The 16,480-nt window shown below is 36.6% G+C and overlaps 1 protein-coding gene across 7 annotated transcripts in view; it reads right to left on the reverse strand.

The window, feature by feature from the left end:
• Window positions 1-16,480, reverse strand: part of EIF5B (eukaryotic translation initiation factor 5B) — a 68,365-nt gene that overhangs the window by 46,835 nt on the left and 5,050 nt on the right. For 4 of the 7 annotated variants that reach the window (XM_030838810.3, XM_030838815.3, XM_060309375.2 and 1 more), the window contains one exon: window positions 5,635-5,669. The exons of 1 other annotated variant lie outside the window; for it this stretch is intronic. In XM_030838810.3, the coding sequence (XP_030694670.1) occupies window positions 5,635-5,669 (35 nt within the window). Of the gene's footprint in view, window positions 1-1,386; window positions 1,431-1,530; window positions 1,549-5,634; window positions 5,670-16,480 lie in introns of those variants that run through there. 2 more of the 7 variants (XM_030838812.3, XM_060309376.2) reach the window with 2 other exon arrangements.

A 16,480-nucleotide genomic window follows, 5' to 3' on the forward strand; every position in this document is an offset into this window, starting at 1 on the left:
ACAGAAGAGACAGAGAGAGAGAGAGAGCAAACGAGTAAAAAACCAGAAATTGCAAAATGCTAAATGCCATGAATTAAAGGAATTTAATGCTTTTACAGGTGACCAGAATTGAAATGTGTTCCCTTTTGTCCTACATTTTAGACAGTGTATTTAAAGGGGATCATAGAACACTGAACCACTGTACTGGTGGTGACTTCCCAAAGCACCAAATCCAGAATGAGAAAGTCAGACACTTCCTAGCAGAGGAGAAACCTAGACCCAAGTTACTGAAGGAGAAAAAGGAGTTAACCAGGCAAAGAGAGTGCATATATCAGACACAATGAGCACAAAAACCTAAAGGTAATACATGTATGGTGCCTCAGGAGGACTCATTAAAAGGTATCTGAATCAACTGAGAAGCTTTTTGTAGGTTACTGATTTCTTGAGCCCACTCAAGATCTAGGGAACCAGAAACTGGGGGTCGGAGCTAGGCAGCGTATTTTTAGCAATCTTTCCAGGTCAGATTTGAATGGTTTTTCTTTCTTTATAAATGAAGAAACTGAGGCACAGAGAACTTGTCCAGGATCACACAAGGCAGAGATGGGATTTGAACCCAGGAAGTTCTGATTCCGAAGTCAAAGACAGTAACCCTGCTGGCATAATCAAATTTGCATTTCAGAAAGCTACCTCTGGTATAAATGATAGGGCAGAATCCCAACTAGTCAAGCAGCAGGAAAAGGTAGGAAGCTTTTCTAGCTAATTGGGATGACAAACACACATCTGACTTGCAGCAGTGGCAGGCAAGATGAAGATATATGAGTCAGATAAATACTAAGGAGATCGATCAGCAACACAAATGACCAACTGGTTGTATATAGAAAGGGGGAGGGAAGAATCAAGGATAATTCTCAGGTCTCATCAGGTAACAGAAACCTTAGTCTGGCCCAGCATCAACCATCCGGCCCAGCAGCATGAGATTAACCAGTACCATCTCCAAAGGCAGCTCTGCCAATATACCACACTACAGCAGATTCCGAGACAGGGTGACAAGGGAAGGTAGTTAATGATCGATGCTTGGCACCTCACCTCCAAAAACTTGCCAGTCCTCATCTGACTCTATTCACCTCATAAAAATAGTCTGTGATTTGCTATACTGCCACAGTATTCATTAACAAACATCTCCAGAATAACAAAACATTGGACTACATCTGTATGCTGCTGAGTTTGAAAAGCTCTTCTGGCTAGTAATAGAAATTAACAGCTTCGGAGTGCTTACTGTTTATCAGGAATTGTGCTGACCAATTATTAGACATACTGTATGTCATTTAATCCTCAAAACAACTCTATTAAATTAAGCTTAAAGATGATGATACTTTATAAAAGGCATCCAGCTAGAAAGTTACATACCAGGAACTCAAGCCCAAATCTGACACCAAGATTGTACTGACTTCCTAGAAAATGGGAAATACAGTAATCAAGTTTCTGAAAATTATTTGACACAGCTACAAAATATATCAATGATATAACAACATGCTTAACAGTCTTACCTACCATGGTTTCTAAAGTGTTCTTTCAATGTGTACTGAACTTCCTACCCCTGATTCAAGAGAATGTCCTAAAATGTCAACCATATTACAAAAGTTCATGAAAGTGACACATAACATCAGTTATTTAACTTGAGACTTTTATACTCTACCTACATTTCAGCCCTACTTTTCTACCTACCCATTACATACTACAGCTTAAAGATTTCAGTAAACCAAGAGTCAAATCTACAATCCAGTCATGCTGATAATGAAAGCTTTAAAACCTTTAAGGAATGTGTAAGAGTATTTTTATGTAGGTACATCTTTCTGCAGATCATTTTTCCTTTATCAAAGCTACAGTATTCTTACTAATATTTGCCCTTCCAGCCCCAATCCTTTATTCTAAACTTACTGCAGACTTCCAGAAATAAAAGGCAATTTTCTATGGTATTCAACTCAGTGTTTTCACAGGCCACATTCCTCCATCATCAGGACAGAAAAAATGTTATAACTTAATGGCCTTTAAACAGTGAAGCTATTGGGACTTCCCTGGTGGCGCAGTTGTTAAAAATCCGCCTGCCAATGCAGGGGACATGGGTTTGATCCCTGCTCCGAAAAGATCCCACATGCCACGGAGCAACTAAGCCCGTGTGCCACAACTACTGAGCCTGTGCTCTAGAGCCCGCACATCACAACTACTGAAGCCCACACGCCTAGAGCCCGTGGCTCCACAGCAAGAGAAGCCACCGCAGTGAGAAGCCGATGCACCGCAACAAACAGTAGCCCCTGCTTGCCGCAACTAGAGAAAGCCCATGCACAGCAACAAAGACCCAATGCAGCCAGAAATAAAAATTAATTTTTTTTAAATGAAGCTATTAAAAATATTGCATATGTAGTTTTTTTAAGAAACAGCCAAACTACTTTCTAAAGTGGCTTCACCATTTAATATTCACAACAACAATGAATGGAGATGTGTATTTTTTCCACATCCAGTATTTAGTATTTTTCCACATCCAGCCGGTATTTAGCATTATGGCTACTTTTCCTTTAAGCTGTTCTAATAGATGTGTGGTGCTATCAAGGTCTTCCTTTGCATTTCCTTAAAGGCTAGTGAAGTTAAACATTTTTTGGTCTACTTTGCCATACATATACATTCCGTGAAATGTGTCTTCATATCTTTTACCCTTTTCTAATTGGATTGATTTTCTTTTAATGTTGAGTTTTGAGAACTCTTTATATGCCCTTTATGAGTCATCAGTCAGATATGTGGTTTACATATACTTTCTTCCAATTTGTAGCTTGTCTTTTCATCCACTTAACAGGGTTTTTTAACCAGAGCAAAAATTTTGAATTTTCATGAGGTACCATTTATCAAGTTTTTTCTTTATGCTTTTGGTGTCATGAAAAAGAACTCTGCACCAACTCATAGGTCCTGAAGATTTTTAACTATGTTATATTCCAAAAGTTGGGTATTTTAATGTTTTGTATTTTGATCTTTTGCCTATGGTTATCCAACTGCTCCAGCAACATTTCAACTATCCATCCTATATACATAAAATTGCTTTTGCACCTTTGTCAAAATCCACTTGGCTATACTTGTATGGGGCTATTTCTAAGTCCTCTATTCTGCTCTATTGATTTATGTCTTTCCCTCTGACACTAATAAACTGTCATGATTAAGGTAGCTACACAAAAAGTCTTGAAATCAGAGTGATTGCTTTTATTCTTCTTTTTCAGAATTGTTTTATCTATTATTAATTCCTTCAAACTTTTCAAATAAAATTTGGAATATTCTTGTGTGAATTTACAAAAAGAATCTTGCTGTAATTTTTTTAATATTATTTTTTTTTAATTTTTGGCTGTGTTGGGTCTTTGTTGCTGTGCACGGGCTTTCTCTAGTTGTGGTGAGTGGGGGCCACTCTTCATTGTGGTCCATGGGCTTCTCATTGCCATGGCTTCTCTTGCTGCAGAGCACGGGCTCTAGGTACGTGGGCTTCAGTAGTTGCAGCACACGGGCTCAGCAGCTGTGGCACACAGGCTTAGCTGCTCCGCGGCATGTGGGAACTTCCCGGACCAGGGCTCGAACCCATGTCCCCTGCATTGGCAGGTGGATTCTTAACCACTGCGCAACCAGGGAAGTCCGTCTTGCTGTAATTTTAATAGTAACTGCATTAGCTGTATGTGAATTTAAAGAAAACCAACATCTTTATTATGTTGAGTTTTCCAATCCATGAACACCATATTTCTCCATTTATTTAGATCTTCTTTGATTTCTTTCATCAGTGTTTTGCGATTTTCACAAAATTCGTATTTAATTTTTAAAGTAATCTGAAGTGGTATTTTTAATTTCTGTTTCTACATACTCATTTCTAATATACAAAATGTGACTGAATTTTTTTATGTTGATCTGGTATACAGCAACCTTGTTGAACCCACTTATTAGTTCTTTGCACTAAGCAAGGAGTTATGATTTGAAATTAAAAGTACAACCCACCCCCCCAAAAAAACTAGACTTCATCAAAATTTAGAATATTTGCTGTGCAAAAGACCATATGAAGGGAATTTAAAAAAACAAGCCACAAAGTGGAAGAAAATATCTGCAAACTACATATCTGAAAAAAAACCTAGTATCTAGACTATGTAAAGAACTCTCAAAACACATCAGTAAAAACCCAAACAATCCAATTAGAAAATGGACAAAAGGCATGAAAAGACATTTCACTAAATAGTATTTACAGATGGCAAATAAAGGATGTTCCACATCAATAGCCATTTGGAAAATGCAAATTAAAATCACAATGGGATATCACTACACCATCAGAATGTCCTCTCCCCAAACAACAGTGGTAATAACCAGTGTTTGCTGAAGATGAAGAGGACCTGGATCACGCACACATTGCTAGTGAAAATGTAAGCTGGTACAGCCACTCTGGAAAACAGTCTATCATTTTCCTGGAAAACTAAAAATGTACTTACCATATGACCCAGCAATTGCACTCATGCACATTTATCCCAGGGTAACAAAAAATTTATCTCATGCAGAAACTTGTAGACAAATGCTTGTAGCAGCTTCATTTGCAACAGCCAAAAACTGGAAACAACCCACATGTCCTTCACAATGGGTGAATGGTTAAATAAACTGTGGTTCATCCCCATTCCATGGAATACTATTCAGCAATAAAATGGAATGAACTATTGGTACATGCAACAACTTGGACGGATCGCAAGAAAATCAGACTGACTGGAAAGAAGCCAATTCCCAGAGGTTATATACATATATGATTCCACTTATAAAATTTTTTATTTTCAAAAATTCATATAAGTACAGAAAAGATTCATGGTTACTAGGGTTTAGTGAGAGGAGGTGCACAGAAAGGAGATGATTATGGTTACAAATGAACAACATGAGAGATCCTTGCAATGATGGTCTGTATTTTGACTGTGGTAGTGAATATACAAATCTGCACATGTGATAATACTGTATAACACTAAACACAAACATACACGTGTGCTAGTGCAAGTGAAACTGGGAAAATCTGAATATGATCAGTGAACTATATCAGTGTCAATATCCAAGTTGTGATACTGTACAGTTTTACAAGATGTTATCATTAGAGTAAACCAAATAAAAGACACAGGAATCCCTCTGTATTAATTCTTACAACTGCGTGTGAATCTATAATAATCTTAAAAGTTTAATTAACAAAACTGAACACTGTTTAAAGGAGAAGGCAAACCTCAAACTGAGAAAAAGAAATGTTTGCAATACATATATCTGATGAAAGATTTGTCTATAATATATAAAAAAATTCCTATGACCCAACATTAAAGAACACAATTTTTAAATGGGCAAATGATTTCAACACTTAACCAAATGAGATATAATGATGGGAAATAAACACATGACAAGATGGTCAGTAACACTAGCTAATAAGGAAATGTAAACAAAATCACAATGAGATGCCACTACACAGCCACCAGAATGACTAAAATGAAGGGCTGATAATATTAAGTGTTGAGAGAGGATGTGGAGCAACTGGAACACACCTCAAGAGAGAATGCAAAACTGGCACAGCCACTTTGGAAAAGACAGTTTGGCAGTTTCTTCAAGTTAAACATACACACTTACCATATGACCCAGCAATCCCACTCCCAGGTATTTACCTAAGAGAAACGAAAACATATGTCCACACAAAGACTTGTACTCAAATGTTCACAGCAGCTTTATTCATAATCACAAGAAGCTGGGAAAAAAACCCTAGATATCCAACTACCAGATAATTCATAAACAAATTGCCATCTACCCACACAAAAGGATACTACTCAATGATAAAAGTAAAGGATGTTACACACACCAACATGGATGAATCTCAAGAGATTATCTCACGTGACACCCAGCCAGCCAATAAAGGCTACATTCTCTATGATTCTAGTTATAGGAATTTTTAGAAAAGTGAAAACTACAGTGACCCCACACACACACAAAACACAAAAGCTACAGTGATTTTTGGCCAGAAAGGACTGCCTACAAAGGGTCATGAGGGAACTTTTTGGGTTAATGGAAATATTCAGTATCATGATTGTGGTGAAAGAAGCACAACTGTATAATTTATCAAAGTTTATTAACTCCACACTTTAACTTTGTGTATTTTATGTCAATTACACCTCAAAGAAGAGAATTTAAATTTCTAGGGATACTATAAAAACGGATGAGAAGTTACAGAATGGATTTATCAGTTTACTGAAAACAGTTAAGGTTAAAATTACACATACCTAATATAAGTCATTTTACCCATTTTTATAAGTTATGAAAATAAGAATCAACATATAATATTCTTATAACACCTTAATTTCTATTAACACACTGTAATATGTAACTAAAATGACATTACTGTGAAGGAATCTTTTAAAAACATGGTATTTCTTTATTAATTGTATGTAAAAGGCATGTGATCAACTTTGGTGCTTGGCTTTTTGGAATAATCAAAAATCATGCATAAAAATAAAAAATGAGACACTTCACTTTGAGATCAATACACTAAAGCCTTTTAAATACACATAATATAACCAAAAAAAAAGTTCATTGTAAAGAAGTAAAAGAAAAATTAACCTGTTTGCAAATCTCCTCTCAACTCCAAACTGGCAAATTTTATTTATTAATGACAGACATTTTCCACTAAAAAGTTGTCTGATTTAAGTTCTACAAGAACATAGGAAATCCAACCCTTTCCCAAATTATTCCACAATTCAAAATCTCCAAGCTTCCTAGGATTCTCTCCTACCAACCCCTCTTCTCCAATGTCTCTTTATTTTTACCCTCTGAGGAGGTCTTACATCCTGGCTCAAAATTTCTCTGACACGGAGAGGTGGGGGTCTATGCCCCTCCCCTTAAATATGAGACTGTGTGACTGTTTACTCAACAGAATATGGCAGAAATGATGTTACAGTTTCTAAGCCCAGGCCTTGTACTTCCGGGCTCTTGAGACATTCACTGCCAAGCTAATGAGGACGTCCAGGCCACATAGAGAGGCCAAGGATAGGTGTTCCAGCTGACGTGCCAACCAACAGCGACTATCAACCACCAGAAGTGAGTGATGTGCAAGTGAGATAGCCTTTAAGATGACTCCATCACAGTCATCATTTACCTGCAACCACATGGAGACCTCCAAGCAAGACCAATCTGAGCTCAGTCAACCCTCAGAACCAAGAGAGACGATGATTTTTGTTGTTTTAAAGAACTAAGTTTGGGATGACCTGTTATGATACAATAATAACTGAAGCACTCACATATTTCCTTCTGTTCCTAATGGATACCAGGGCCTACAGAAGTAGAAACCACACCAGTCCTTCTTCTCTCCCCACCCCCAATTTGACCAAAAAAAAAAACAAAAAAATTGTTCGTAATCTATAAGTACTGAGGGAAGACACGGTGATATCTAACTCTTTGCACTTTACTTTGGTTTCCGCTCCTCCCCTGAAACAGGCTCAATAACAACAAACAAGAGGAAAAACATAAGGAGGAATCCCATTCTTTACTCCTAACTCTATCCCAGCAGTGCCAGTAGCAATAAAGGAAACAGGGAAATCTAGTCCTGCCTTCTCCATAAGATGCCTTTTGGCATCTCTTTTCCTCCAACCTCCATCTCTTCTTACCCAGCACTCCTTGACAACAGTTACATATACAAACAGGAAAAACAAGACGAAAGAGGGAAAAGCCCAGCAGTCATTGCTCCTCACTAGCTCTCACCATTTGCACCACAGAACCCAACAGTTCTCACTCTCCACTCCCTCAATGGAGTTCTATCTTAAGCACCACAACCCATTAATAAATTCAGAGGTACCCAATCATGTCTTTAAAAAAAAAAAAAAAGCCCTCCGAGCTTAAAACTTCCTTATGAACTGGGTCTTGACATCTTTAAAAGGCATGTGAAACCATACTGCATTGTACAAGGCAAGCAAACAGAATGTATCTTATCACCTTCCACAAAATTCAGCCTAATTCTCCACTTTCTAAATACCTCATAGTTGAAGCGGTAAGAATACAAAAGCAAGTATAAGCGTCATCTTGTAGACCTCCAAATATATATAATCTAAGTTCACACATTTTTATGGATTCCAATGTGTTTATAAAATCAGTTCAGGGCAGCTTTGTCAAACCAGAACGAGTACCCTCAAAGGGGGCAGGTGAGATGGGTTAGGAGGGGGAAACGCAGGGTTGTGGGTAATTTCAGAAGACTGAAAATTCTCCCCAGTAACTTTTATCTGTTTAATTTGTTTTAATTTTAATATGATAATAAAGATTTAAGATGAACATTCCATGAATCATATGGATAGACACTTTATCACAGTTCACTGTCATAGAATATCAACCAAAGCTTTTGTTTACAAACCTCCACTAAGTTGTTTCACATTGACAAAAAAGAGCAGAAGCAGACTTAATATGTAAATTAAACATTTTAGCCAAGAGAAGGTGCTATAAAACAAAGGTGAAAATCATTAGTTCATACTGAAAAAGATTAGAAAAATTGAGTTCTTACTAGTATATGCATGCTGAACTCAAAAGAAGTCCATTATAGGAGGCAATACTTTCACAATAAAATAGTGATTTAGATCCTGCTACTCAAAAGAATAATTCCAAGATAAGCAGCATTAGTATCACGTCGTTAGAAATGCAAAATCTTAGGTCCCACCCAAGACTTACTACATCAAAATCCTCATTTCAACAAGACCCACAGGTGAATCACATGCACATTAAAATATGAGAAGCACTGGTTTAGAATCAACAAAACACTATCATTCACATCGATACTGCAAGTTTGAACTTCAAAAATTTTTATATTTGTTACTGTTTGATATAAGTGTATTTAGGGTTTCATAACTGCCTAGGAGGTAAGTTTATACTTAGTTTTGGGCCTGAAGATATATATATAAGCAATATTAACAATTTAAGTCAACATTCTCAATTAACACCTTAAGGACACAAGTTATGTTCTAAATTAATTGATTAGACTGAGCACTTCCGGCACTCAACAGATAGTGAACTCATAGTCTTTGTATTCCGTAAAAGTAACTCTGGTCCTTAATCACTGTTAAAGGATTCTTCCCACCTAATTTCCTTTTGTAACACCTGGCATAACCAAACAAATATTAATAAAATTTTGATGCAGGTAACCACGCTCAGGAGAGGGTACTTCTCACTTGCTGAACAACATCATCATTAGAATGGTCTGGCTGCACCTGTGTGCAGGCACTAGCTAAGCAACTGAAGATCTTGGATACTCTTCATCATCAACCCTTGCTTCTCAAGAGACAGAAACATACAGCACACTCCCATTCCTTCCAATCTGGCTTGCTCTCCTGACGGCAGATTTAATTACAAAGGGATCTGGAAGACATATGTAATAACTTTAGGAGGCAAATTTGAAATCTCAAGGGTAGCACTCCCATACTTAACCTAAACTTCACATTCTCCCTTCATCTCCTCACTGTATTATCTGTGCATATGCCTATTTGCTATATTAAAACGTAAGCTCCTTTGAGAACAGAAAACTCCTTTTTGTGTGCTCAATTCACCTCCCATTTTAAAAAATAAATTTATTTATTTTTGGCTGCACTGGGCCCTCGTTGCTGCATATGGGATTTCTCTAGTTACGGTGAGCGGGGTGGGGGTGGGGGGGGCTACTCCTCACTGCAGTGCGCAGGCTTCTTATTGCAGTGGCCTCTCCCGCTGTGGAGCACGAGTTCTAGGCCTCAGTAGTCATGGCACACAGGCTCAGTAGTTGTGGCACACGGGCCCAGTCGCTCCACAGCATACGGGATCTTCCCAGACCAGGGCTTGAACCCGTGTCCCCTACACTGGCAGGCAGATTCCCAACGACTGCGCCATCAGGGAAGTCCCCACCTCCCTACCTTTTACAACTAGCAACCAGCAGGGAATGTAACACATTCTTAACAGGCACTATTAAAGAAAAAGCCCTATTTTAGAATGGCAACCACAATTTTCATACAATTAGAAAGGCTCACCAGTTTCATCACTGAGGCTTAATAAAAACCTCATCTACCACCATAACAATTACTATATTTTGATCGTAGTAAAACTTCCAAATTGAATTTTCTGAAACAATAAATTCAAACATCAGTTTAAAAATCCCACTGAGAGAAAACTACAGCTACATTTTATTTACCTAACACACACAAGGATCCTTTGTATGTGAATTTTCCAAATGAATGGGAACGTACCATTCTTTAAAATTCATATTTAAAATGTAAATCTTTCTTATAACTGATTATGTAACCCCCTGAAATATTTACAAATGTCTGGGGTTGTTTCAGTACAATGGGGAGAGGGAAGACGAGAGTGGGTAGGATGCAGATGAAACAAGGTTATCTGTGAATCAGTAATATCTGAAACTGGGTGATGGACAGGTGTGTTCATTAAACTATTCTATATACGTTTGAAATTTTTTATTTAAGAAAATTTACACTATAGTAACCAAAACAATGTGGTACTGGTATAAGGATAAACATAAACATCAAAAGAATAAAACTGTCCAGAAATAAATCCATTCATCCATGGCCAATTGATTTGACAGTGGTGCCAAAACCGATCAATAGGGGAAGAAATAGTCTCTTCAACAAATGGTGCTGGGACTATATCTCCACACGTAAAAGAATAAAGTTTTGGACCCCTACCCCACACTATCTACAAAAATTAACTCAAAATGGGTTATAACCTAAATGTTAGAGCTAAAACAATAAAACTCTTAAGAAGAAAACATAGGTGAATCTTCACACCCTGGCATGACTTAACAGTAGATTTTTAGATACAATACCCAAAGCACAAGCAACAATAACAAAAATTAGGTCAGCTGGATTGCATCAAAATTTAAAAACTTTTGTAAAAATGATACTATGTCAAGACGGTGAAAAGACAACCCACATAATGGGAGAAAATATTTACAAATCATGTACCTTATAAGGATCAAGTATCCTGAATATATAAAGAACTCTTAAAACTCAAGCGAAACAAGCTAATTTAAAAATGAGTAAAGGACTTGCACAGACATTTGTCCAAAGATATACAAATGACCAATGAATACATAGAAAGATGTTCAACATCATTAGTAACCAGGGAAATGCCAATCACAATGACAATGAGACACCACTTCACAATCGCTAGGATGGCTATTAATGGAAAAAAAAGGAACAGAATTGTTGGCAAAGATATGAAGAAATCAGAACCCTTGTACATTCTGGTGGTGCTGTAAAATGGTGCAGCTGCTGTAGAAAAGTTTGGTGGTTCCTCAAAAAGTTAAACATAGGATGATCTACCACTTCCACTCCTAGATATATACTATACTCAAAAGAACTGAAAACTGGTACTCAAACATCTAGACACAAATGTTCATAGCAGCACTTTTCACAATAGCCAAAAGGTGGAAACAACTGAAACATCCATCATCAGATGAATGGATAAACATTATGTGGTATATATACACAGTGGAATATTATTCAGCCATAAAAACAAAATGAAGTACTGATATATTCTGCACATAGATGAACCTCGAAAACATGCAAGATGAAAGAACCCACACACAAAAGGTTATACATGGTATGATTCCATTTATATGAAATATCCAGAATAGGTAAATCAAAAGACAGTATATTAGTGGTTGCTAAGGGCTCAGAGGACAGAAAGGGAAAGTAACTGCTTAATGGATATAGGAACTCCTTTGGGGGTGATGAAAATGTTTTGAAACTAGACAGAGAAGACTGAACAACACCGTGAATGTACTAAATCTCACAGAATTGTACATTTAAAATGGTTACTTTTATGTTATATGAATTTAGCCTCAAAAAAATTTCACAAGGGCTTCCCTGGTGGCGCAGTGGTTGGGAGTCCGCCTGCCGATGCAGGGGACGCGGGTTCGTGTCCCGGTCCAGGAGGATCCCACATGCCTTGGAGCAGCTGGGCCCGTGGGCCATGGCCCTTGAGCCTGCGCGTCCGGAGCCTGTGCTCCGCAGCGGGAGAGGCCGCAGAGGTGAGAGGCCCGCGTACCGCCAAAAAAAAAAAAAAAAATTCACAAAACTGATTACGTGTTTCATACCAACCTGAATGGGAGTAAACTAATATAATTTAGCACTTCAGTCATCATTCAGGAGTGACAAGTTTGTAGGCCTGCAAAAGAATTTTGTTCTTAAACCAAACAACACAATGCCAACTGCTACTTACAAGTCTCTCTAATAACTCCCCTCCATTCTAATTACCAATAGGCTGAGATGACCAAGTTGTGAAAATTCTAAGTTCAGAGTGAGAACGTGAAAAGAAGACTTACACAGAAAAAAAAAAAAAGAATAACTTTAGCAGATACCTATAATGAAAGTGTGACTTTTAAACATTGTGAGCTACACCACAATGAAATGCAGGGTGAACCTCCTCTGCAACCTGGTTTGAAAAGCCATTGTGGAGTTGGAAATCTGAAATATGAACTGGATATTAAATATAAGAGAATTTGTGTTAATTGCACTAGGTGGGATAAGGGTATTATGGTTACATAAGGAAACATTTAGAGAGAAAATGTCAAGATGTCTATAAAATAAAATACATAAAGCAAAAATGAGGACAAAATACTGGTAATGATTAAATCTAGGTGATGCGTATATAAGAGTTCCTTATATTATTCCTTCAACTTTTCTGTGTGCTTGAAATTTTTATAATAAAAAGTTAAAATTTTAAACTTTAATCCCAACATTTCATTTTTTAAGACTTATTAGCTACTAATATGTCTGAAAGAGAAAATCACTTCTCTTAAATTCCTAAGAGAACAATGGATAATCCAGTAAGTATGTGTCTTTTTTCCCCCCAGGTTCATTCCTGACAAGTAATGCCTTCAAGTAACATCCAACCTTAAGTAAAAGGTCACTGACCTGAAGTGGGGGATTATAAAACAAAATACCAGACAATAGTACTACTGTCCTTGTACTGTTTTACAGGACTTTAAATATTGACTTTGTATATGCAAGGTATAAGTCAAACCACTTAAAAAAAAATAGAAACAGCATGTATAAACTCTAACCCAAGATAAGAAGGGGGAAAAATAGAAACAAAGCATTGCAGAATTGGCACAAATAAAAAACAAACCAGGATGGCTGAAATAAGATCAAATATATCATTAATCACAAGCAATGTGTAAGTAACTTTAAACTCTTAAAGGTGTTATCAAATTGGTTTAGTAAGAATTCAATTTTATGCAGTTTATCCAAAGACCTCAAACAAGTACATAGAAAGGTTAAAAGTTTTAAAAAAAAATTAAATCCTCAACAAAACACTAGCAAACCAAATCCAAGAACATATAACAAGGATTGCACACCATGACCAACTGGGATATATCCCAGGATTGCAAAGTTGGTTCAACATATGAAAATTGATTAATGTAATCCACCATATATAAATGGTATAAGACACAAAAACCACATAATCATCTCACAGATGAAGAGACAGCAATGTAACAAAATCCAACACCCATTCACGGGGCGGGGGGGCGGGAGGGGGGACACACCTAACACAATGCGAAAAACTGAAAGCTTCCCCCCCATCCCATGATCAGAAACAAGAAAAGAATGTCCATTCTCCCCATTCAGTACAACACTGTACAGCAGGATCTAGCCAGAGCTTAAGGTAAGATAAAGAAATAAAAACCATTTAGATTGGAAAAGAAGGAGAAAACTATCTGAACTTGCAGTGGCAGGACCATGTACATAGAAAATTCTAAGGAATCCACATACACAACAAAAAAAATTCAAGCTAATATATGAGTTCAGTAAGATTGCAGAACAGATCAATATATAAAAATCAACTGTATTTAAACTGTGTACTAGCAATAAACAATCTGAAAATGAAATTAAAAAATAATTCCACTTATGATAGCATAAAAAAAATTAAATGCCTCAGAATAATTTTTTAGAAGAGTTGCAAATGTTGTACTCTGAGAACTACAAAAAATCATTGAAAGAAAACCTGAAAACCTAAATAAGTGGAAAGACATTCCATGTTCATGGATCTCAAGGCATAACATTGGCAATACTCCCAAAATTAATCTACAGAAGAAATCCAATCTCAATCAAAATCCCAGCTGCCCCCCCTTTTTTTTTTTGCAGTAATTGAGAGATTCTAATTGTAAAATCTGTATGGAAATGCAAGGAACCCAGAATAGCCAAAACAATCTCAAAAAAGAACAAAGAGAAATCACACTTCCCAATTTCAAAACTTAATACCAAAGCTGTAGTAATCAAGATAGTGTGATACTGCCATCAGGATAGACATACAGATCAATGGAACAGAACTGAGACTCCAGAAATAAAATCCTACATATAAGGTCAATTGATTTGATCAAGGAATTAGAGGAGTAATAGTCTTTTTTTTTTAAATGGTGCTGGGACGATTGAATATCCACACGCGAAGAATGAAGTTGGACCCCTACCTCACACAATATAAAAAAAATTAACCCCAAATGGCTCAAAGGTCTAAATGTAAGAATTAAAACTGTAAAACTAGAAGAAAAATAGTAAATCTTCATGACCTTAGATTTGGTGATGATTTCTTAGATCTGACACCAAAAGCACAAGCAGCCAAAGAAAAAATAGATAAATCGGGCTTTTTAGAAACTTTTGTTCTACAAACGACACCAAGAAAGTGAAACAACAACCTCCTATGGGAGAAAATAATGACAGCCCAGAGAATGGGAGAAAATATTTGAAAATCATATCTGATAAAGGATTTGTATCTAGAGTATATAAAGAACTTATTCCTCAATAATAAAGAACTCAATTTTAAAATGGGCAAAGGATCTGAATAGACAGTTCTCCAAACAAGACATACAAATGTCCAATAAACACATGAAAAGATACTCAACATCTTAAGCCATCATGAAGTGCAGACCAACCAAAAGTCACAATAAGATACCACTTCACACCTACTAGAATGGCTATAATCAAAAAGTCAGATGATAACGAGTGTTGATGAGGATATAGAGAAACTGAAACTCTAACACACTGTTGGTTGGACTATAAAATGGAGCAGCAGCTTTGGCAGTTCCTGGGAAAAAAGTAAAACTACTTGGCAGTTCCTAAAAAAGTTAAACATAGAGTTACTCTACGACCCAGCAATTTCACTCCTAGGTATATACCCCAAAGAATTGAAAACACAAATCCACACAAAAACTTATACACGGATTTTTTTAGCAGTATTATTCGTAACAGCCAAAAAGTGGAACAACCTTGAATCCATTAACTGATGTATGGACGGGTAAATAAAATGTGGCACACCCATACAATGAATTCTTAGAACATGTGATTCTAGACTTAGAAAAAATTCCAACTACTGCAGTATCATCAATCACATCTATTAGTTTCATCAGAGCTCAGTACCCGAAACCTAATGACACAAATTTAATTAACACAGTACTTATTGTATTTTCAGAGACCGTTTATATAAAGTTTACAGTACGAAGGTAGTTTCAAAAACAGAAAAAACAAACATTATTTTAAATCTCAATAGAAAGTATCTTTCTATCACCAAAGGGAGATTTGAAAACCAATGATTCTAAACAATGACTGCTACCTGGGTGAAAAGTAGGGATTCCTCTGAAAAAATATACCTGAAATTTTATATACCATGTCTGAAATGGGAAGGAATGAAACATTAAATCATCACTGTTTTCACTTTAAACAGACAGGCTATGAGACAGGCAGTTATTCAACTAAGGTTAAGTGAGAAAATTTTTTTAAAGGAATTCTGGCACTGATTGACCTATGGACAACGGCTGTCATTCTTCTATTCTCCCTCCTTTGTTAAACTGTTCCTCTTTAACAGTTGCTTCACCAGTAAAGATCCTTTGGGAAGTCTACATTTTGGAGTAGCAGGATTTCTTAAATCAGCTAGTGCAGCACAGTTTAAAAAAAAAACAAAACCACAGGTTCTGAGGTCTGGTTTGGCTTAACAGCTGAGAGGCTCTAAGCCTCAAGCACATTATTATGCTAAATCTGTTTCCTCTTCTATATGTTATAAAGTAGTTCTTTTATCTTTATACCTTTCCCTTCCTCCAGATTCTCAAACTGGTTACAGCATAGTTATTTCTTCTACATTAAGTGTCTTCATTATTAAAATTATGTAAGTACTGTGATTACTGCTAGAGCAAGTAGTATACTGTGATTATTTCAATAGTTCAAAATACCTGATTTGAAATTTCTTAACAGTACATATTTGACACAAGGCATAAGTTAGAAAGGGAGGGAAAAAGGAGTCATTTGTGTGTCACTAACTAAAACATTTGAATGCTGCTGTAATGTCTCTAATTTTTCTCCCTGGTCTCCCCCTCTGTTATATATTATCACAAACTAATAACCAAATCGCAATTAAGGCCTCATCCTTTAATAACAGCTACTTTTAATAATAAGAGAGAGTTAAGTTGGTCAGA

This window comes from Globicephala melas, chromosome 12, assembly GCF_963455315.2.
Source record: "Globicephala melas chromosome 12, mGloMel1.2, whole genome shotgun sequence".
In the NCBI taxonomy this organism is placed as follows: Eukaryota; Metazoa; Chordata; class Mammalia; order Artiodactyla; family Delphinidae; genus Globicephala; species Globicephala melas.